Genomic DNA, 24,338 nt, shown 5'->3' with positions numbered 1-24,338 from the left:
AAGAATCAGAACTAAAAAGGGGGAAAACTGAGAAAAAGAAAAAAAACAACACAAAGTAAAAATAGTATGCTTTAGTCTGTATTCAGACTCCACAGTTTCTTCTCTGGATATGAATGGGTTTTTTTAATGGTAAAGAATTTGAAAATGAGGAAATGCCTATCAATTCAGGAATGGCTGAACATATTATGGTATATGAATGTCATGGAGTACTATTTATTTTTGGCAAGAAATCAGGAGTGGGTAGACTTTAGAAAAACATTGAAAGACTTGAAAGATGCTCAGTGAAATGAAAGAACCAGGAGAATAGTGTGCAAATTAACAATAACATTATGTGATGATCTTATGATGGACTTAACTCTCCTTAGCAGTTCAGTGATCAAGGACAATTATAAAAGATTTGCGATGGAAAACTGTAGACTTCCTTAAGATTTCCTAGATGCCCCAGGACCTAAGGGGTTATGTGACTTATCCCTGATGAAAAAAACCAGCATGTGTCAGAGGCAGGATTATAACCTAGAACTTTGACTTCAGCATAATAATAGAATTCAAACATTGATAATATATAATAAAATCATGAGCAGGCAGTATGGTACAGCAGAAAGAACCTTGGCTCTTAAGTCAGACAATCTGGGTTCAAATCACAAACTCTCTTAGTTTAAAGAGAATTTGGCATTGTGTTATAATGAATAAAGTCCTGGATAATAGATCAGAAAGGTCTTAGAATTTTGTCTTGGGTACCTATTTGTAAAGTGTGGTGATTATATTCATTTATGCTTTCTGTGCCTCAATTTCCTTGAGTTGTAAAAAGAAAGGTTTAGATGAGATCATTTCTGCTCTATATATTATCCTATTGAAATAATGGTACAGAAAATCCAGAAGAATAGGTTCTAAATCATGGTACAAACACCAAAACCCAAAAAAGAGATTAGAACCTTTCTCTGGGCTACCCATTTTCCAATGTAATTTAGACACTATAAGGCTTTAAGTGTCATAGCTCTCACCACATACCATCTTCAGAAATCATTTTCTGGCCTATCCTGCTGTCTACTATCACCCACAGGGAAAATACTCAGGAAGAGAGCAACAGTGGTGAGCAGTGGGCAGTTTAAAAATAATTGGTTATGGTATCCTTCTTTAAAGAAGTTTAAAAATATCTTCCTTCTATTTTATATAGAGAAAATATCAGGGACTGAAAGTTTGGGTTTAAATTACAATTATAAGTAGGGCAAAGCAATCTGTACTCAGATCTATAGAACTAGAGCTCACTTTGGAAGTAGTAAATGACTATGAATAGCTAATATGTATTTCTCCCAATAACATTCCAGCAAGTTTTGCAATTGCTAGGGAAATTCCAATTCAGAAAATTTTTACTCTCTTTTGCTTGTTTGTCTTTTTTTTGCCCTCTGTTGATTTTCTCTTGAATTTTATGGGAAATAACAACATTGACTGGGACTGGTCTTTAGCATAGCAGTTCACCTATCCGGGCAGCTAGGCAGTGCAGTGGATGGAACACCAGCCCTGGAGTCAGGAGTACTTGAGTTCAAATCCGGCCTCAGACACTTAATAATTACCTAGCTGTATGGCCTTGAGCAAGCCACTTAACTCCACAGCAGTTCCAAAAGACAACTTGGTCAGTCAGGGAAGGATGGAAGCCAAGTGCCCAACCATGTTGAACTAAGTAAACTTTTATTCTGTTCTGAAATTTTATTCTTTTTAAGTTTAGATTTAATTTAAATTGTTGATGGATATAGCTATTTGTTTCATGACTTCTGGCTAAATGAACAAACCTCCACTTTTGCTCTGGCCTTGCTCTTCAACTCTTTTTGAAATGAAAAAGTATGAGGCAATATGGTGTAGTAGATAGAGTACTGGACTTAGGATTCAGGAATATGTGAGTTCAAATCTTGCCTCACACATTTATGAATTAATGTGGCTGTGAGCAGGTCATTTAACTTCTCAATCTTAGTTTTCTCATCACAAATGTGGCATGCTCTGCAAAACTTTATATACATTTTAGTCATTACAACAACTACTACTAACTACTATTACTGCTGCTGCTGCTGCTGCTGCTGCTGCTGCTGCTGTTGCTACTACTACTACTATTACTACAAATTCACAATTAGAGAAAAAGAGATAGTTATATCAAGAATATATCAGAGATTTGGAAATATCTTTTAGAGGCAGTCCAACCCCAATGTAGTATACAATGATCCCCCAGAAATCTGAAGCATCTTCAAATCTCCCAGAAACTTAATCAGTGATAGAACTCATGAAAGCAGTGACAGATATATTGTGGATTTGAATTGTCCATAGTTTAGTTCCACAACTAGAAGGCTAATGTATTGCATATCCAAGTAGATCATACACATGTATACATACAAACACACACACTTCAATAAATATTAGTGCATACTGTGAAAATTTCATATTAATATAAATGTGACAAGATGTAAGTGAATTTATTTTTCAACAGTAGTCTGGAAATTCCTATGCTCAGGGCTATCTGTCTGTGCTTTAGGTGGTAAAGTACCCACAAGTAAGAAAAAATTGGTGTCTGGTGAGTTCCTCTACCTGTATTTGTGATTAATTTTACTTCTACTTTTACTTCTATTGCTCCTTCTCCTGCCCCCACCCTCAATCATTGATGTGCTAACTTCATCATAGCAATGCTATTTAAATGGCAAGAGAGAGGTGAGACAAATAGATCAAAAATGACAACTTGAATTCCTTAAAAGTACCCAGAATCTCTTTGATTGACCAACTATGGGTGTCAGTCCAAACCCACTTGGTCATTGTTTGGACCCAGATTGACTCATCAGAGTGTATGTAAATAGCAATTGTTTCTGCTTTAGCCAGGAAATCTTGTGGGTCTTCCCCTCCTAGGTGGATTTTTTTTATTTAACTAGATAAAAGTTTTCAAAACCTTTCAACATCAAAATCACCTTTTTTTCTCTTTTTCAGATCCAATCAATTGCCAAATCATTTAGAATTTAACTCCATTACATCTTTTGTATCCATTCTCTCTCTCTCTCTCTCTCTCTCTCTCTCTCTCTCTCTCTCTCTCTCTCTCTCTCTCTTTCCCTATATAGTAGCTGGGTGGTGCAGTGGATAAAGCACTGGCCTTGGAGTCAGGAGGACAAGAGCTTTGAATACAGCCTCAGACACTTGTCACTTACTCCATGTATCACTTTGGGCAAATCATTTAACCCTGATTGCCTCACATCCAGGGTCATCTCCAGTTGTCCTGATCCAATCCACTGGACCCAGATGGCCCTGGAGGAGAAAGTGATGCTGGGGATTTATCATGGCACCCCCTCATTCAAATCCAATTCAAGTACTTGTCATAGCATCACCTCCCCTGAAATCCTGGTCTTGCAATTATAGTTACTGATGCTATATTTGGTTATTCATATCTGGTTTTTTTTGGTAAAGTAGAAAAATTATTATTTTCTTAATACATTCAGAAATCAAATATAGCTAGCTAGTATTTATATGCAATTTAAAATTCTCTAGTACTTTTACAGATCTTATTTTACTCTCACAGCACATTAAGCTATTAGTATATTACTGATGAAGAAACTAAGGCAGCAAATGTCAAAGGACTTGTTCAGCACCTCACAGCTTAGAATTAAATTCATGTTTGAACTCAAGGTCTATCCACTATAACATCTAGCTGTCCAAAATATAAATATAAATTGTTAGGCACTAAAAGTGCTTAATAATTTTGTTCCAAACTCTCTTTCAATCATTGTATATTTATTGCTCATATCATGTCAATATAGGGTTCTTGCTATTCCTTATACACAGTATTTTATTTTCCACTGCTCTATTTTTGTACTGGGGGGTTCATTTGTGTCTGGAATGAAGGACTTCTAACCTTTGGCATAATCACTGATTTATTTCAAAGTTCAACTTCTACATTAAGATCTTTCCTGATTCTACATTAAGCAGCTGTTAGTATTTTTCCTCCAAATTATCTTTTCAGAATGGAGGACATGCAGATCAGTTTACTGAGTCCTTGATCTAAGTACCGATTGGTGTGATAGGACTAACCCTAAAAAAGTTTTAGCCTTTTTTTTCCCTTCAAGCCTGCATAGCCATATTTGCTGACTTCATGCCTCATTTATTTTCTTGACTCTTCTTTCCTTGTTATGGATTGGTAGAATCTTTAACTTCACTTTTTTTTTGTTTTCTTATGTGCTTTTGTGCTTATCAGGATAAGCACCTAGACAATAAGAACTGTTTTAAGTGCCATGCCCAAACCATAGAATGCATGCTTGTTAATTGATTAATTGAGTTATATTTCTACCATTTCAATGGTACTTCTACCATTAAAAAAAACACAACAGCCTTACAAAACAACAACAACAACAACAACAAAAACTATGTCCACAATTCCATGCAGAGCATTCTACTCTATACCCTGCTGCCACCACTTACATGATAGTTTGCTAATGGCTTTAGAACTCTTCCTAGAGAGTTCTCATTGAAGAAATACAGATTAGCAGCTGCTCAGTGAATGTTGCCTGGAGCAGTGAGAGGTTAAATAAATTTCCTAGAGTCAGAACCAGTATATATTATAGGCAAGACAAGATCCATGTCTTCTGGGGATGGTACAGCCTTTCAACTTGTGGGAGTAGGTCCTTTATTTTGAAGAAAAGAAACAACAGTTTCTCAGAGTCCCATTGATTCATGCGATTTTGACCTTCAGTCACTTGAAGACTTGCCTAATCTGAAAAGGTTATCACTACAAATTCTAGTTCCTAATTCTAATTTCTAATTCTAGTTCTAGACATGTCCTGGAATTTAATATGAAACCATATGTCCCTGGAGGACCTAAGATATCCTAGCCATTGGAGTTTTAGATTTGTAACTGAGATATGACTGTGGTAGCTTCTTCCAAAGGTTTCCACTGATTTACATGACTTTTACTGTACTCTGGGAAAGTTTCCAATGGAGTAGGGGAAGAAAGGGTATCCAGTTATACCTAGACTACTCTCTGGTGACCTGGGGAGGGGAGTAGAAAGAGGTATATGGGGCATACATCCTCTGAGAAACATCTACATACAATTGTCATAGGTTCTTGCACTTTCCCTGATCTCTCATCGGATCTGCCTAGTTACTAATAGTAACTCAAAGATAATGGCAGAACATTGGGAGCTTTGCCCATTCATTGAGGTTTGCAGAGGCCACTCAAGGGAGTTTGGGGTCAAGAGGCCAATTCTGGCCAAAATAACCTGAGCTCTGTTGACCCTTGAGCTGAAAGCTTCCATGAACTGTGATTTGATAACACAAATGTGTCATTCTTGGCCTCACTATTGAATAAGCCCTGTTTCTGAACTTCTTGACCTGGATCACATCCTGCTGGGTTAATTCCTGCCCATAAAAATGTTACATCATTGTTTTCATCCTGTATGCTAATTTTGCGTTTTTCTTCTATAAGAACTGTTTAATGTTTTCAATAAACTGGCTCTGTCAGATGTCCTGCTGACATCCCCACCTAAATGTAATGCATTTTCTTTTCTCTCTTGAGCCGAATCTATCCCCTGCTAGACAGGGGATAGCTACAGAGGTGGATGCAAAACCAGGCAGAAGTCACTTTGACCCACTACACTTACGTCATCTTTCCATACCAAATCAAAGCTAGTCCCCCTCAGCAGAGTTGGAAACCCACCTCTGGGGAGAACTAATTTAGGACCCATCCTCATTAGAATTGAATCATATTTATCCACTGACAGGGACTGAGGATTCCCTTCCTCCAACAGTAGCTGATTTAACTGCCCATGGGCAACCAGACAACACCCCACCAAATTCCTTCTTCCTCACAATCAACAGCTTAGAAAACCACCTATTTGATGGGACTTCAGAAAAGCCTTGGAAAGATTTACATGAACTGATGCTGAGTGAAATGAACAGAACTAGAAGAACATTACACACACTAACAACAACTAAGATTAACTATGATGGACTTGTTCCTTTCAACATCACAATAATCATAAACAATTCTAAGAGACTTGTGATGAAAAATCCTGTCCATATTCACAGAGGGAACAGTGGAACTGAATGCAGACCAAAGCTTATAATTGCCCATTTCAATTTAAAAAATAAAAATTTTAGGGGCAGCTAAGTGGCGCAGTGGATAAAGGACTGGCCCTGGAGTCAGGACGACCTGAGTTCAAATATGGCCTCGGACACTTAATAATTACCTAGCTGTGTGACCTTGGGCAATTCACTTATCCCTCCATTGCCTTGAAAAAACAAAAAACAAAAACAAATACTTGACAAAATTAAAAATGTTTTATATATTATGTCATTTTTTTTCTCTCTAATTTTTTTTCTTCAATTTGGATTTGCTTGTTCCTTCATGGCATGAATAATATGAATCTATGATTAGATTTGATTGTACATCTAGAGTCTATTTAGATTGCTCTCTGTTGGGAGGGGAGGGAAAGGGAAGGAGAAAAATGTAAAACACAAAAACCTTTCAAAAATGATTGGTGAATATTACTGTTTCATATTGTTAGAAAAACAAATAAATAAAAATATTAATTAAAAAATCCACCCATCTGCTGACAACCCTGCACCCAAATCCCAAGTCCTTGGACATTAGGATCCCATTCTCCAATAAAAACTTAGTTGAACTCTTTCTTAGGTGGCAGTTATTTAGAAATCCCTCTCCTTCTACCCTGACAATTGACCCAAGTCCTCTCAGAGCAGATTAAAGCCCTGCCAACCCTTCCTGGATATCAAAAAAAACTTCATGTGCACTGAATATATAATAAAGAAATATACAAATACCTCTTCTTTTATTAATTATTCTAAATCATCATTTATAAATCAATCTTATCTCACATGGTTCATGAATTTATACTTTTTAATTTTTTTAAAATACATAGACAAGGACCTTGCAAAAACAAAACAAAAACAAAACAAAATACCTGAGACTTCTGACTCTAAGGTTGTCCCTCTATCACTTTATACTTCTTGATGGTACAATAAATCTCATTTTGGACTCATATTGGTTCCCCACCTGGATAAGGCCTGAGAACATGGCAATACTGTCGCTGGTTCTGAAATGAATATGCAATTGTCTTGTACCACTCCCTAATTTACCAAAATTTTAGGCCACTTGCATTAATTAGGCCACTTGAATCAACTGACAATCTATCAGAGCTGGATTACCCTATAAGTAAATTCAATCAGTGACAAGAAAACAGAATCATCTAGTGATCATGCTTTTCAGGTTTCTATGGTTGGGGTTACATTTAAGGAGAAGAAAACTATGTCACAGTGAAGTCATTTTCCTTATTTTGGGAGAGATGAATACCTATCTCTGATGGGTCTTTGTAGCTTTTTGATTGTGACAAGTAAAAATTTCCTTCAGTAATTGCAGCTCTTTGTACCAAGAAATAAGTAAGTCTAAAGTAATGATAGATTATTATCAGTAATACTTACCTGCTAGCTCTCATTCTATGAATTTTAAAAATTTTATTTGTGTATTATCCTTCTTAAGGCAAAGTGAAGACACCTTAGTAGTTTTATATTTCCACATTTCAGTTAAGAGAAACAATGTCCAAAAATTCTCTAGGTCACATTTATATGACAATTTTTCTCTCATAGAATTTGAATGTAAAGATGGGACCATCTGTTAATGGTATTCTAAACTACAAAAATAGTATTGGCATATTTAATTGTTTATAGGGAAAGGCAACAAGGTAGAGTGAATTAAAGGGTTAACTTTAGAGTCACAAAGACCTAGGTTGAAATCCCACTTTTGCCACATACAAGCTTTGCAATTCACTACAAGACATTTAGCCTCTTCTTGCCCTCCCTCCTCAAATCTCTAAGGCTTTGTTTCAGATGTGTCACTATATCAACGATTTAGAGATGCAAGAGGCCTCAAAAACCCTTTAGCCTAACTCCTCATTTTGAAAAGGAAGAACTAAGGTTAAGGCAATTTCCAAAGTAGTAGAAAGACTTCAACTCAGTTATCAAACTCCAGGGTCAGTATTCTTTTCATTGAATCATGAAGCAGCTGATTTGGAGTGATGAGGGGAGTTTTCACAAGAGGAATTTTCTACACTAAGAAATCCATAGCTCTGCCTAAAAAAAATCAAGAAGCACTTTTTAATCATTTAAATTTACAAATCTTTATTCCATACACATCCATGAAGACCACAAGCTTATTTTGTCTATTCTTGAATAGCCATAAAACAATAATTATTTTAACTTAAACAGGTTCAGATATATTATTACAACTTTTTAAAAGGGGGATGTGATAAAAGCCACTCAGATTATATCCATATCATTGAGATTATTTTATTAAATAAGAAAGGAAAAAGAAAGTGACAGAAATGAAAGCAAGAAGAAAAAAGAAATGAAAAAGAAAGATAAAAAGAGTAACAAGAGAGCCAGATTTGAAATTTGTAAGGGATTACTGGTTCCAAGTTTCACTTTTACTCACAGTCCTTGAACTTGTTTTCCTATTGATTACCTAGTCTATTTTTAACTCTAGTGAGACAATTTCACATCATTTTAGTTTAGATATAAGACCAAGCAACTACTGTAGCCTTCTTGATATATTTCCTTTGTGTTTATTTCTTGAACCAATAATGTTCAAATGGTAGCCTTCATTGAGATGAATGAACTAACAAACATTGGCCACATAACAAAGAACTACCTCCTTAAATCATGTTCCTGCATTCCTCTCCCAGGCTTTCATTGGTGCTATGATACTAAACTAGTGTTAGGAAATGCATTAGAGTGTTTCTATTTCATGATACCTAGAACCATAGATTTAGAGCCAGGAGGGTTAAAATAGGCTATTTTTTCTAATTCCTTTGTTTTAAAGATGAAGAAATATAGGTTCATGAACATTAAGTGACATGCCCAAGATTATGCAAGTATTAGGATACAGAACTGGATTCTGAACCTAGGTTTTCTGACTATAAAACCAAAACTCTTTTCTATATATGACGCTTGTATTGCCATATAAAAGAAATTGAATTTGGCTTGTAGTTTGACTGAATGCTTTGGACTGAACACTTTATATTGGAGTTTTATAATCCTGTGAAATTATTGTTTAAAATATTTATGCCAGGATTCACATGAAGACAATCCTATTTGGGGAGGGAAAAATGAATTTTCAAATGTCTAGACATGCTAGGGTGCTGCTGAATTGACCCTTCAGTTTATGTACCTGTGAGAAACTTACTTTCATCTCCTGTTTCAAATTCAAACTTCTGACTGTAGCCACTGTATCCTGCTGCAGTCCTCACTCGGATGTGAAATATGTATTTGGTGGCTGGTTTGAGACCTGTGATGATAACACTGGGGGCCTTGGATCTTGTAGAAGAATAACTGAGCTGTTCATGCTCCTGGGGAACAGAGAGAAAAAAAGGAAAAAGACACAAAATAGTGTTATATTGGTTTTTCAGAAGTTACATTCCAAAGCAAAGCTCAGTTGGGGGTTTATCTAAATGTCAAGACCAAACAAAGTGCAAGCATGTTATTTGACAATTTGTTATCATCATACTGTGTATGATATAGGCTTGATTCAGAAATGTGTTAAGAAAGCTGATTTCATTGCACTTAAAAATGTTAATTGCATTTTTGGTTAGGTGAACTGGATTTATTTTCTTCATAAAGGATGGGATTTGCAAGAGCATGTTTAAACATAATGGTAACTGTAGGAAACTGGCAGAATGGGCAATTGAGGAAGTCAATCAGCATTGTCAGAGTTAAAAAAAAAAGTATAAATGTGGAAGAATTGAAAGACCCGCTACTCACTTCTACCCTCAGGTAGTGCCAAAATGCCGGCGCTATCCGTGGGTAGACCTGTGGGTAAAAGGAAAAATCAATTAATTTTTTTGAAATTGGAAAACTTCCATCTTGAGCTAACTATATTGCTTGTGAATTTATTTCTCCGCTAACAACAAGAATTATTTGTATTTAGTAGGACATATAATAATGAAAATCATATCCCTCTGGGAAAAATCTCCCCCCCCCCCCCAGCTATGACTGTTTACATTTTCAAGATTTAAAAACTAAATGATCTATGTGAGGTTAGTTGGTTTCTTTTTTGAAATCTACCTTTGTGGCAAGAATTGAAGACTGGGAGACTAATATATGCTCAAAGAGTGAATCAGAGATAAGGTTCTTCAGATTTTAGATAGAGATTCCTGCATTAATTGCCAAATAACTTTTGTCTCATTTCCCTAATCAGTCTGCTAAATCGTACTGCTGGATTTGGTTCAAGTACTTAAACTTGCTATTTGACCATGGATTCAGTACAAAACATTTGATTTCATCTGTCCATTTTTGAGTACATCATGAAGGAAGGAGTAAAGACATTGTCAGTATTTGAAAAGGTTATTTTGTTACTCTGGTTTTCTCTTGAATTTTTTAAAATTTATTCTTTAGAATGGAATCTTAAATAAGATTGTAAAGTTTGGGTGAATGATTCATTCAAATCCACCCTAGTCAGACTTAAAGTTCCCTCCAGAGTTTTCTTCATGAGTCAAAGGAGATGTTTTTGCTGTTATTCAGCAAATGTCTAATTTTTTGTGATCCACTTGGAGTTTTCTTGCAAAGATATTGGAATGGTTTGCATTTTCTTCTTCAGATCATTTTACAGATGAGGAAATTGAAGCCAACAAGTTTAAGTGACTTGTCAGGGTCACATATTTTCTTTGAGGCCAGATTTGGACCTGTCTTTCTGATTCTAGACCTGGTACTCTATTACTGAACTATCTAGCTGCTCAAAGGAGATATTACCCAGGAAAAAAAAAGGTAATATGTAAAATACTACACTGATGGAACACACAATGTTAGAATTATTTTTATGTTTTACTTTAGGACTTGGAATTTTTAAATCATTTTTCTCAAAAATATATTTAGAAAAAAAATTTAAAAGGAGGAAATTCTCGAGTTAAAATCCAAGTATTATATTGTTACCCAGTAATTATATATTAGGTCTCTATAATCACCATAAGATTATTTTTTAAATATTATACCAAGTCTTCTATTTAAAGCATTTGTACAAATCATCTCCCATGGCTGGAATAAGAATTCCCCTTTACACAAATTCAAAGTAGAGTTTTAAAGTAGTGCTAAGGTGTCCATGAAAGTTTTTGGTTCCCAACAGAAGTGATTCATTGCAAAAATGAAAATTTAATATAATAAGCTCATGTTTCTATGGCATATTTAGATTCATAATGTTTTCTTTAATAAATAGCCCTGTTAGATTTTTCTCCCATATTACAGATGAGAAGCATAAGATATGAATAGTTTAAGTGACTAATTTTACTGCATTACACTGTTTGGGTCTTTTTCTAGCTACAAATATATAAATTAAAGTTTAGCCACACTAAGGTGGGCACCCCCCACTATGGGCAGGGCCCTGGCACATGTGTCTAATTTCTCTCCTTGCTGTTTCCCTCACTTTGAAATTAACTTCTGTTTGATTCCTGAAGTTTTATTCAGCTCCAGTCATCAACATTTTTAGAGACTGGTTCAGAACAATGGGCATTAATTGATGTCAGAAGTGGGACTGGACCTGGAAGTGGATGTCCATACTGGTACCAGTGAGAATGAACTAGCTAGATGCCACCAGAGATTAATTTCTCCAGAATCCAATCCAATCTCATCTGGTGAGTCCTCTGCCCTTGAACTGACTCCAATCTTCTGAGCTCTACCTAGATTGAGCTTGCTATTCTTTGTGAGGAAAACTCTAGGGCCCTGTTGGTGACGTGATTTGTCTCAAATCTCTATGGTAAGGATATCCTTTCTTAAAGTGCACACTTCTGTTAATTGACCTCTTTTTATGCTTCTGTGTAGAATTATAACTTAACATCTCTGTTGTTTTAAAATCGCACACCTTGATAACTGTGTATCTCTGTAAGACCTGTTACTTTGCACTTTGATAGAATTGATTGTCTTGTCATTTTGTCTGTGTTTGTCTTTGTAAGATGTAAAATGTAAAATGTCATGTTTGAGTTGTCTATGGATTCTATTACCTTGAAAGATTTTAAAATGCAGCCAGAAAGAAAAAGTTATAAGAGCCATAGCCAAAAGATTTAGAATACTAGCAAAGATGAATTAACTTTCACACTTGAAGCAATTTAGGCTTTCCATGGGAGGTTAGTTTATGAGAAAAAAATTCTATAGGACATATTTTTAAATTTTTTTTTAACTTTAGTAAAGTCAGATAATCAAAGTTTTAGAATTACTGAAGACATCTTGGTGGATTAAGGTGTTTGGAGATTAATAATTCAAGAAATGAAGGAAAGAACTTTATAAAATAGCTTAAATTTAGGGGCATACTCTATAGAATTTGTTTTAAGGAAAAATAAGGATAAAATTTTATAAAAGTTAAAAGTAGATGACTTTTTCCCTTCATTGTTCTTCATTGTTCTAGGGAAATGAAGGATGGCAACTAGTTTAGAAATAATCTCAGATTGAAGAAAGAAAAAATAGGCAAAAGGTTTGTACTTTATGGTAAGCTCTTATTAAATTTTCTTTGATCATCTCAGATCAGATTCTAAAGTAAAGGTACTGAAAAAAGTGCTGGAAAAATATGGGGAAACTTGAATTACATAATGATTACAGAAATTTTTTAGCAGTATAATTTTAGGCCAGTTATCTTATTTCTGTTTGCCTCAGTTTGCTGATCTGGAAAGAGAAAAATAATAATGGTACCTAATAAGATTAGTGATTTTCATATGGGATACTTTAGAAATGCAATTAATGTCATCTGAAGTTCTGTTTCATGATTTAGATACATGATACTGTTTATGTTATTATTTTATTTCTAAATTGTCTTATGTTGTGAAATTTGAGAGATCATTATAACAGAAATGCTGTAAGACTAAATAAATTTTTAACAAAAATCCATTATCTTATTATATAATTCTGCTATCTCTTATACTATATTTTTCTTTCTTAAGGATATGATTTCTCTCTCATCACATTCAACTTAGATCATTTCATACCATGGAAACATTGTAAAGACTAGCAGACTGCCTTTGGGGGGGGCAGGAAGGAAGATTGGGGGAAAAATTGTAAAACTCAAAATAAATAAAATATTTAAAAAAGACTAAATAAATTTTTAATCTGGATGCTGTTATACATTAATTGACTTTTATAAAGATGTGATTAAAATTTAGATATTTGAAACTGTTAAATATTTAATGAGGTATATTTTGGTTACAAAGCAGATAATAAGTTTACTATGATAGCAAATTTTCATTTGAAATACTTGGCTATTATAAAAGTATAAAGGGTAGTTTAAAGATGTAACTTCAACATATTAAGGGTAAATCAACTATCAGGTATTTAATGTATTCCTGAAGCCCGAGAATATGGGTGGATTTAATTTATAAGTAAAGGATAAATAACATGTTAACTGTTAGGGAAACAGAAGAGAAGATATTTAAGCCCTAAATTGTGGTTAGTGGAATTTTGCTTTTTTAGATAAAAGTTCTCAAAACTCTAATCTACTACTGTTTGAGTTTTTATTCATGAAATTAATAGTAGAAAATGACATGTGCTGCAATTTGGGAAACGTTTTAGGGATAACTTTAGCATGGCCTAAGGGAATTCCCTCCTGACACAATTTCCCAATTGTGCTTTTTCCTTTCTGAAAAGTAAATTTCCCCACTAGGTTAAACCTGATCCTTGCTGTTAACACTCTATGACTATATTATTGACTATCAGATATGACTCTTGGAATCAAAATCAAGTAAGGGAGTTTTTCCTCTTGTGATATGTTTCATTGTTAGATCCCTCTTTTTATTTTATAGCAATTATATATAATCAAAAAATTTTATAAGAACAGTACTAAATCTATTAAATAAAAGATTAAGGAACACCTCTGATGTAAGTATGAACTTCTTACAATTTTTTTTTTAGGATTTTGCAAGGCAAATGGGGCTAAATGGCTTGCCCAAGACCACACAGCTAGGTAATTATTAAGTGTCTGAGGTCACATTTGAACTCAGGCACTCCTGACTCCAGAGTTGGTGCTGTATCCACTGCACCACCTAGCTGCCCAACTTCTTACAATTTTAACCTTTATTTGTAGTCAAATTACAATGTAGAGATTTTACAAATAGGACAAATATGTAGTATAAAAGTTTTCTAATTAAATAAAATGGTAAATTTTGGAACAAGCAAAAGGATTAGATTCTTTTTTCTAAGGACTGTCAACATACATACATTCTTGTACAGGAGAGCAGTCAGAGCTTCTCATAACATCTTGATTGAATTGAGGTCCCTGGGGGAATTTCCCAAAAACCCTCAAAAGTTTGGGAAAGTACATCGTCTACCCGGGAAGCAGAGTCTCACCTTAACAAAGAGTTAAAATCAGATTGGGGTAATGAGCCAACAATAGAAGAAAAAGAATATGACCAGTGATGAACAAAAAAAGCTTAATCTTCAAGTAAAGGACTTGGGTGAGACATTATTGAGGGTGGATGAGAAGGGTAAATTATGAGGGATTCAATGATGTTGAACTGCTTGTATTCCAATATGAGAAGATGTTACTGATAACTCGGATGAACTTTCTCATTTATTAGAGCAGTTAGAAACTGCCGTTTCTATATAGATAATCTAATATAGAATATCTAATATAGATAATGTACAGGAGGGAGCTGAATATGACAGTATAATATATTATAATGATGGAGTTAATGGGCAAGGAGAGGTAGAATGAGCTAAGTTATTTTATGCAAAAGATGCAAGGAAAAAACCTTTTGCAATGGAGTGGAAGGTGGGGAAGTTGAGAGTCTTCATTTTCATTCGAAGCAGCTCAGAGAGGAAATAACATACACACTCAATAGGGTATAGGAATCTATCTTACCCTAGAGGGGGAAAAAAAGGAGAGGAAAGGAATGGGAGAAAGGGGAGGAAATGGGGGATGTAGGTGATAGAAGAGAGGGAAGATTTCGAAGAGGGTAGTCAACATACATACATACATATATATCTATATCTGTATTGATACCTATGCAATTATCAATACAGATATAGATATGATTTGCTTCTAAAATTATCTACCATGAAAATTCAGGCTTTGAGTATATTTTAGCAACAATTTCTCAAAACTGGATTAAGGATTTTACAAATAAATTGTATTGATAATGGTGAAGAAAGTGAAATTATTTTCCCATTTTTAAGGTATCTATCTGGTAATTTTAAGGGGCAGAAGAGTTCACAATGAATTGTGAATGATTTGGCTATTTTTAGAAATTCAATGATCCAAGACAATCCCTAGGGACTAATGATGAAAAATATTATCCATCTCCAGAATAAAGAACTGATATTGTTTGAAAACAGACCAAAATATTTTCTTTTTAATTTTTTTCCTTTCAATTTTAAATTTTGTTTGGGTCTTCTTGTACAAAAATTTTAGTATGGAAACTTTTTACATAATAAAGCCTATATCTAATTACCATCTTCAGGATGAGAAAGGAAAGGAAGGGAGGTAGAGCCAGAATTTGTAACTAAAAACTAAATTTTTTTTTAAATCTGCCTAGCAACAGAGCCAAGATGGCAGAGTAGAGGCAGGAATTGCTAGAAATTCTCCCTCAGATCATTCCAAATGCCTTAAAATTATGACTCTAATCAAATTTTAGAGAGGCAGAATGCACAGAATGACTGAGTGAAGCAATTTTCTGGACTAAAACAACTTAGAAGATCTACAGGAAGGGTCTATTCCACCAGGTTTGGGAAAGGCCATAAAGCAGACCAGAACAAGCCATGCAGGAACAGTCTGCAGAGTCCTTGGGTCCCTGGGGATACCTGGGTTCATTGGCAGCAGGGCAGTTTCCAGACCTCTCAGTCCAGGGATTGCTGAGGACAACATGGAAGGTCAGTGGAAAAGCTCTGCCATATCAGAATGAGCAGGGAGCCCAGGCCAGTGCAGGCCCTAGTTCAAACTTGATCCAAGGAACCAGAAGCAGGTCTGCAGAGCTACCTAGCAGGTGCTTCTGGATTGTGCAGCACATGGGTAATAAGGAGTTGGGGGAGACTGTAGAGGTCTCTCTGCTATCCCTGGGGCAGCATTTTGTTGCTTTGACCATATTCAGATCCAGGTCACAGTCCTGGGTACCATACTGCCTTAGTAGAGCAGAGACATTTCTCACAGCTCCAGGGCAAAGGGGGTTGCTTGTGGTTATCCACTGACCAGAGCACAGGCCAGGAGAGCAGTCAGAGCTTCTCATAACATCTTGATTGAATTGAGGTCCCTGGGGGAATTTCCCAAAAACCCTCAAAAGTTTGGGAAAGTACATCATCTACCCTGGAAGCAGAGTCTTACCTTAACAAAGAGTTAAAATCAGATTGGGGTAATGAGCCAACAATAGAAGAAAAAGAATATGACCAGTGATGAACAAAAAAAGCTTAATCTTCAAGTAAAGGACTTGGGTGAGACATTATTGAGGGTGGATGAGAAGGGCAAATTATGAGGGACTCAATGATGTTGAACTGCTTGTATTCCAATATGAGAAGATGTTACTGATAACTCAGATGAACTTTCTCATTTATTAGAGCAGTTAAAAACTGCCATTTCTATATAGATAATCTAATATAGAATATCTAATATAGATAATGTACAGGAGGGAGCTGAATATGACAGTATAATATATTATAATGATGGAGTTAATGGGCAAGGAGAGGTAGAATGAGCTAAGTTATTTTATGCAAAAGATGCAAGGAAAAAACTTTTGCAATGGAGTGGAAGGCGGGGAAGTTGAGTCTTCATTTTCATTCGAAGCAGCTCAGAGAGGAAATAACATACACACTCAATAGGGTATAGGAATCTATCTTACCCTAGAGGGGGGAAAAAAGGAGAGGAAAGGAATGGGAGAAAGGGGAGGAAATGGGGGATGTAGGTGATAGAAGAGAGGGAAGATTTCGAAGAGGGTAGTCAGATACAACACACCTTTGAGGAGGGACAGGGTAAAAGGAGAGAGAAAATAGAATAAATCGTGGTGGGGAGGAATAGGATGGAGGGGAAATACAATTAGCAGTAGCAACTGTTGGAAAAAATATTGAAGGAAGTTCTCTGATGGATATTCATTCCATACTATTCATTCTGGAGAGCTGATGGTATCTGAACACAGACTGAAGTATACTTTTTTTTTCTCTTAGGATATAAGTATGTAATTGAGAAATAAATAAGAAATCACAATAGATAAAAACTAAGAAAATTATTAGAAATTATAAAGTAATTATAATACCTTTCAATGGATGAATATTTGCAAAAATATAAAAATTCTAAAATATTTTACAAATATTATTATCAAAAATATAATATAAATTAAAATCCAAAAATTCAATGAGAATTCAAATAAGCCAAATTCAGATAAAAAATTGAATAAGACATTAGGAAATGCCACTCCCCCCAAAAAACCCCAACAAAAAACAATTCACAAAACTTCAGGCTCAGATGGATTTACAAGTTAATTTTATCAAATAATCAAAGGTCACTTAACTCTAATTTTAAATAAACTAAACAGAAAAATAGCGAAAGAAGACTTCATACAAGGCTCAATCAATAAAAAAAAATGATACACTAATATACAAACCCAAAAGGCGAAAAAGCAGAGGAAAACAACTTTAGAGATAGAATACAATCTCTAAAGACTATTGAAGAAAATATATTGAATAAAATATTAGCAAAAATACAGTAACATTGGATTTATATAATTAATGTAAGTTTCTTTCAGTAGGAGGAAAACTAAACATATAAGACAATATTAATAACAAAAACAAAATCATAACAATAAAAACAGAAAGTTTTCAAAAAATATAAAAACTGAACACTAAAAGGCATAAACATAAATCTTTACCATGGTAAATCTTTATCTAAATGGAAATACTAGCATTATTTCTAATAAGGAATAAAGTAGAAGTCTTTCCAATAAGATTAAAAGTAAAGTAACAATGTTAATTGTAACCACTATTAGTTGATTCAGTTTTAAAATGCTACATGTTGCAATGAGATAAACTAATTAATGGACTAAGTATAGGCATTGAAGAATAATTTTTCTCATAGCTTCTATCATAGTTTTTTTAAAGAATATTAGATATTAAGTTAAAATTAATTGAAAAATTGTTGTCTTCATTAAAATAGCAAGAAATAAATCAGTAGCCTTTCAATATGTTATCACCAAAATTCATCTAGCAGGTATAGTAATTTCACTCAAAATAAAAACATAATATATGAAATACACGGGAGATACTTATCATGATACAATCATTTTTAAGATTAAAAGAACAAAATTGTCTTTATAGAAAATAAACAATTGGATTGAAATTAATTGCTCACTAATTGACCTAGTTTAACAGAATAAAAAATAAAACTAAATTATTTATAGATCCTATTTCATGCCAATCAAATCCACAAAAGGTAGTTTATGGAATTAAACAAAAAAAAATTAACCCCACAATTCATCTGAAGGAATGAAAGATCAAAACTTTCAAGGTAAATAAATAATAGAAGTCAGAATGAAAAATACCTAGCAATCCCAGGCCTCAAAATTACTACAAAGCAGTATTCATCAACACAGTTTGATACCGGTCAAAATATAGTAACATTTGCCAATGGAATTAATTGTGTACACAAGACGCAGACACTGTGTAGTACAGCATTCTATAAATACAAAGATGGCATCTTTTGGTGACAAAGACTTTCTATTTGGCAAAAATTCTTGGGAAACCTGGCAGCTGTCTGCTAGAACTTATATTTAAACAAATAATTTATGCTACATACTACAATCATTTTAACAAATATACATGAAATAGATATAAAAAGATCATATTAGCAAATTAGAGGGAAAGGAATGGTGGGAAGGTCTTAAATAAGAGATAGAAGTGATTATAAAACATAAATTAGACAATTCCAAAAGCACAAAATGAAAACTTTGCACACAAACAAAATTGACTGGTTAGCATTATAAAGAATATAGTTAAATAGGAAAATAATCTTTGTTACAAATTTCTTGAACAAAGGTATACAATTCAAATTCTGCCTCCCACTTAGGCAGTTTAGAAATATATATCTGATTACTAAATGAAAACCATAAAAGTTCCAAATCATTAATCATAAGATAAAGGCAAATTAAAAGCCTTCCATTTCCACCTTACATAATTAGATTTGCAAAATGATACAAAAGAAAAAATATGATTATCTTTTCAAGTGTTGTTGGGAAGCCTTGTATGCCAGTTTCCTTTTGATGGAACTATGCATAAATTCAACTATGATGCAAAATAATTTAGAAGTAAAACTCTAAATTTGATAAAGTACATATTCTTTGACTCAGCTATACCATATGTCCCAAACAGAATAAGAGAAAGGGAATGGATCAATATAAAACAATAATATTTATTATCTTATTCTTTGTTACATCAAATAACTGGAAACAAAATAGATACTCATAAATTGGGGTATAGATAGATTTTAGTGAAGTAATGGTGATACAAGGATAGAGATGTGGGCATAGTCAGGAAAACCTGAATTTAATTTTGATCTCAGACACTTAATAGCATCATCCTGGGCAAAATTTTCTCATCTTCCACATTCGCAAAATGAGCTCGAGAAGGAAATGGTAAACCACTCTAGTATGTTTGCCAAAAAGATTCCCAAATGGAATTACAGAAAGTTAGACACAACAAAATGATATTTAATAGAATATTAGAAATTACAAATTAGAAATAACAAATATTGAAAAAATTAGAGAAACCAATAAAAAGTTATATGAACAAATGCAAGTGAAACAAGTAGAACCAGAGAACAATTTATACAATGACAACAATTCAAAGAAAAACAATTTTGAAAGATTAAAGAACTCATCATTCTAATCATGACTTCACAAGACTGATGCTATTTCCTACCTTTTAATAGAGAAGAGCAGAATAAGGCATACATTTTCTGACATAGCTAATAGGTTGATGTATTTTACTTGACTACACTTATTTGTTACAAGAAATTATTTCTATTGTGTTTATATGTGTGTGGGGGAAAAGGTCACTGCGGGGTCATTTGCTAGATCTGGATAGTACTGTTAAAAAGAAGAAAAGAAAACACAAAAGGTAGCAGAAGAAAGAGGGTCACAGACAATCAAGGGGTCATAGACAAGCTATTTTACGATTATTGCTGAATTTATTATACTTAAAAATACTTAAAACTATATGTAATAAAAGTTTATAATTTCACATATAATCCTTTATGTTGTTCTTTTTAATATCAAAAAATTATTGTTGATGTTATTAAATAAAAATAAAATGTACAAAAGTAATTATTTTATCAAGCTATTTATAGAGTATAAATTTTAAAAAGTACAATAGCAACTTGTTTCAGACCTATTTTAACTAGCTATAAAATATAAGAAAATTAAATAACAATAATAATGATAATATAATGACAAATTCATATATTGCTATTTGTGAAATGCTTGGAAACTTTATAAAGTACAGCCTGATTTTTGTTGCATATTGATTTTAAAGTTTATTAATTATTTAGAAAATGTTTTGCATAAGATCAAAACTATTAATTTCTATGAAATTAAAAGATGGTTGCTCTTTGGAAGGAAAGCTATGGCAAATATGGACAGCATAATAAAAAGTACAGTTATTGTTTTGCCAATCACGGTCTGTAAGCTCAAAGCTATGGTTTTTCCAGTAAGAATGTTTAACTGTGAGAGTTGGACTATGAGGAAAGTGAGCACTGCAGAATTGATGTTTTTAAATTGTGGTACTAGAGAAAACTTTTGAGAATCCCTTGGAAAGCAAGAGATCAAATCAGTCAATAGTTAAAGAATATTCAGGTAATTCAGGCTATTCACTGGAAGGTCTAATACTAATGCTAAAGCTTAAATAATCTGGCCACATAATGACAAGATAGGATTCACTAGAAAAGACTGATATTGGGAAAGATTAAAGGCAAAAGGTAAAGGGGACAGAAAAAGATGAAATGGATAGACAGTATCATGGAAACAATGAATATGAATTTAGACAAAAATTAGGAGATAGTGAAGAATAGAAGAATCTGTTATGTTGTGCTTCATGCTTTGGTCCACAAGAGCTAGACTGAATGACTGAACAACAATAACAAAAACTGTTAATATCTTCTTTCACTTTCAGTTGAAATAATAAACATCTCTTTAGTATTCTCTTTTACATTTTATTTTCTATTCATGTTTGCACTCTACTTCCATTTCAAGCTCTTCAACACTGCCTGAAAGTAGTGTGTTTAAAATTCATCATGGTCCTTAAATTCACATCATAATGAGAGTTTGAGTTCTATAATCTTTTAAATCCTACATGTGACTATTCTCATATTTTTCCATGTTACTTCTATAGCCATAATTCATATTTGATCTGTAGGTCATTATTGAGGAAGGATATTTTGAAAAGCAGTACTTGTTCATATTCAAAATCTATTTATTAAATTTTATAGTTATTGTAGTAGGGTTCTGATAAATCATCAATCATTCACTCTGAGAAAAAAGTATGCTGAATTTTGAAGAGTAATCTGAATTATTACCATTTTCTTCATAACACTCTTGAGTCTATATAATCAACAAAACAACAAATCAAATATTTGCTGATTTCTGAAATGTAAATGCTCACACTGAAAATGGAGCAATTGGCTGTAGTGAATGCTTTGAGCCGGCTCCAGTACATCTCTGGGGATTTGGCAAATATTGGATAGTGTGGAAAGGCAATGAATTATATATAATGTTTTATTTTTCTAAGAGACTACAATCTAAATCTGATAATATAAGTCTAATTATTTCTTAAAAGTTCCTTCAAAAATCAAAATAAATAAAATATCTATCTATCTATCTATCTATAAAATACTATATACATTTATATATAGACAAGTTTATATCTATATCTATATCTATATCTATATCTATATCTATATCTATATCTATATCTATATCTATATCTATATCTATATCTATATCTATATCTATATCTATGAAGTTGTTATTTTTTTGCTGGCTTGGGGAAAATTTCCAGAGTAAAATCACACACTGTTTATATATCTGAATTATTAAATTCCCAGAGTAAGAAAATATGTGAGAAAATATAAAAAATCCCATGAACCATTTCTGCCATCTGAACATGGTTACACCTTGTTCTTTTTAAGAAGAGAAATTGATTCATCATTGACTTCTGGAGGAAATCTTTTGTTTCAATGCTGCTTTCAGTTGGCTATAGTACTTGCTACCAATAATTACTAGAGAAATTTATTTCATAAATACTTAAAATGAATCAATCTATTTTTTAAAGTTTCATGTTTCTTTGGCTGCCTAAAATATGATATAAATGAATATTAATTTTATATATGAATATGAAATATATTGTCTGTTCCATAAATGATGATACAAATGATCCTATCCCAGTGAAGCATGTGTTTAGAATTGTTTTTCTGGTAGTGATGCCTTTATGCTGTTCTATTCATAATTTTCTGTTCAGTTTTCCTATGACCCACGAATTCATCTTGTGACCATGGAAAAAATAATTTTAATAGCCATTATCTTGGTCTTCATGCTCTAGCCAGTACATAATCTATCCATTATCACTTTAATATTCTTTATTTGCAAATCTATATATAAAATTCTATATCCAGAAACAAAGAGAGTAAGATAATAGGACAAAAAAGACATGAAATGCTCTAATCTTTCCTTGTATAACATGTAGAAACTAAGGGAAAAAAACCCAGAATAGAAAATCCAAACCGTAATTCTAACATTAAATGGGCTTTTAGACTAATTTTATTAGGAAAAGGAAGACGCAAAGAGTCAGATAAGTTTCAAATGCTCTCAAAATTTGTTCCAGAATCCATATAGGGATGATAGAGAAATTTTTTGCTCTAATAGTATAGAAGAAGTCACTTTCAAGTTTTGAAAATATTTAAATAATTAAAATTTCTCCTTTAAGTTATTATAATATTAATTAATTCAGCTTTAAAAATTTTAAATATGTAACAATTCAACCAAATCAAAGGTTGACTAAATCAGGAAAACCTAATTCTAAATCCTGGCTATGAAGTAAAGCCATGTTGGGTCTTTTACAATCTTTCATATTAATAAGCATTTATAAAACACTTACCATGTGCTAAATGTTGGGGATATAAATACAGGAGAAAAAGACTATCTATACCCTCAAGGAGCTTACATTTTGATTTTAATGTGTTATAATATGTATTAAAATACATAAAAGGAATTTGAAAAGTGAATATGGGTAGACTTGAGAGGCATGGTAGAAAAGTCTTGAAATTGTAGTACAGCTGCTTTGGACCCTTCCTCTACATGGAGGTTCTTAGAAGTCACCAATGAGAGAAGAAATTCATGGTGGAGAAGAGAAAAGGCACTTAGACAATGGTAGTAAAATCTGGGGAAATGAAGAATGATTTATCTGCAGCCTTTTCTTAATATGGTGGCATGATGGCAAAGTCTGGAGAATCAAATTAGATAGTGCAGCTCTGTAAGTCTATAAGTTATATGGGGGTTGCTGATATCTGCATCAGTGAAGATAGTTTCTATAAAGGAAATTGCCTACATTTATGAACTTACAAGTCTTTCCTCCTCAAAAAAGCAAGAAATATAAAAGAAATTTGTTGTATCTATTTCTATAATTCCATTTTTCCTTCCATCTCCCTAGTTCAGATCTTTAAAACCTCTGATCTGGGCTAAATAATAGCCTTCTAATAATCTTCCTGACACTAGTTTCTGACCTTTCAAGTCCATTTTGTGCATTATAGCTAGTATTTCTGAACAAAATATCCTACTGTAAATGAACCTTCAAAGGTTCCCCATCACTTAATGAATAATAGTACTGTGTCTGGCATATACTAGGCACTTAAATGTTTATTGTATTGAAACAATGTCCAAATTCTTTTGACAAATCTTCTATGCTATAATAATACCCTATTTCTCATTACAGCCTTTCATAGTTCTCAACTACTAGACAAACTAATTATTCCTTGTATCCTATATATTGTGTCTGCTGTTCCTTTCCTAGCATGTCATCTACCTTCTCTATGTTCACTCCATCATTTTTGAATTGTTGAATTTCTACCCATTCTTCAAAGACCTGATTGAATTTAATTATTTTCCCCATGAGTATCCTGAGGGACTAGTTCTTAGAGGGACTCCCTGGAAAAGACTAGATGAATGATTGTCAAAGTATTGCCTGAGGATCCTCACAGGTCCTTGAGATTCTTTGAGGATGATTCAAAGATAAAAACTATTTTTCAGTATAATATTAAAACATGAATTTCTAATACAATAAATATCAATAAAGTACACCCACCAATGGTCCTTGGT

At 33.3% G+C, this 24,338-nt stretch overlaps 1 protein-coding gene across 1 annotated transcript in view; it reads right to left on the bottom strand.

Moving 5' to 3' along the window:
* LOC141491396 (ephrin type-A receptor 6) overlaps positions 1 to 24,338 on the bottom strand; it is a 1,165,986-nt gene that overhangs the window by 383,104 nt on the left and 758,544 nt on the right. Inside the window, exon 7 of the mRNA XM_074192302.1 lies at positions 9,215 to 9,377. Within this exon, the coding sequence (XP_074048403.1) occupies positions 9,215 to 9,377 (163 nt within the window). The remainder of the gene's footprint in view (positions 1 to 9,214; positions 9,378 to 24,338) is intronic.

This window comes from Macrotis lagotis, chromosome 6 (genome assembly GCF_037893015.1).
Source record: "Macrotis lagotis isolate mMagLag1 chromosome 6, bilby.v1.9.chrom.fasta, whole genome shotgun sequence".
Classification (NCBI taxonomy): Eukaryota; Metazoa; Chordata; class Mammalia; order Peramelemorphia; family Peramelidae; genus Macrotis; species Macrotis lagotis.
Note: the sequence above shows the minus strand (reverse complement) of the source record. Positions and strands in the feature narration are given on the sequence as shown.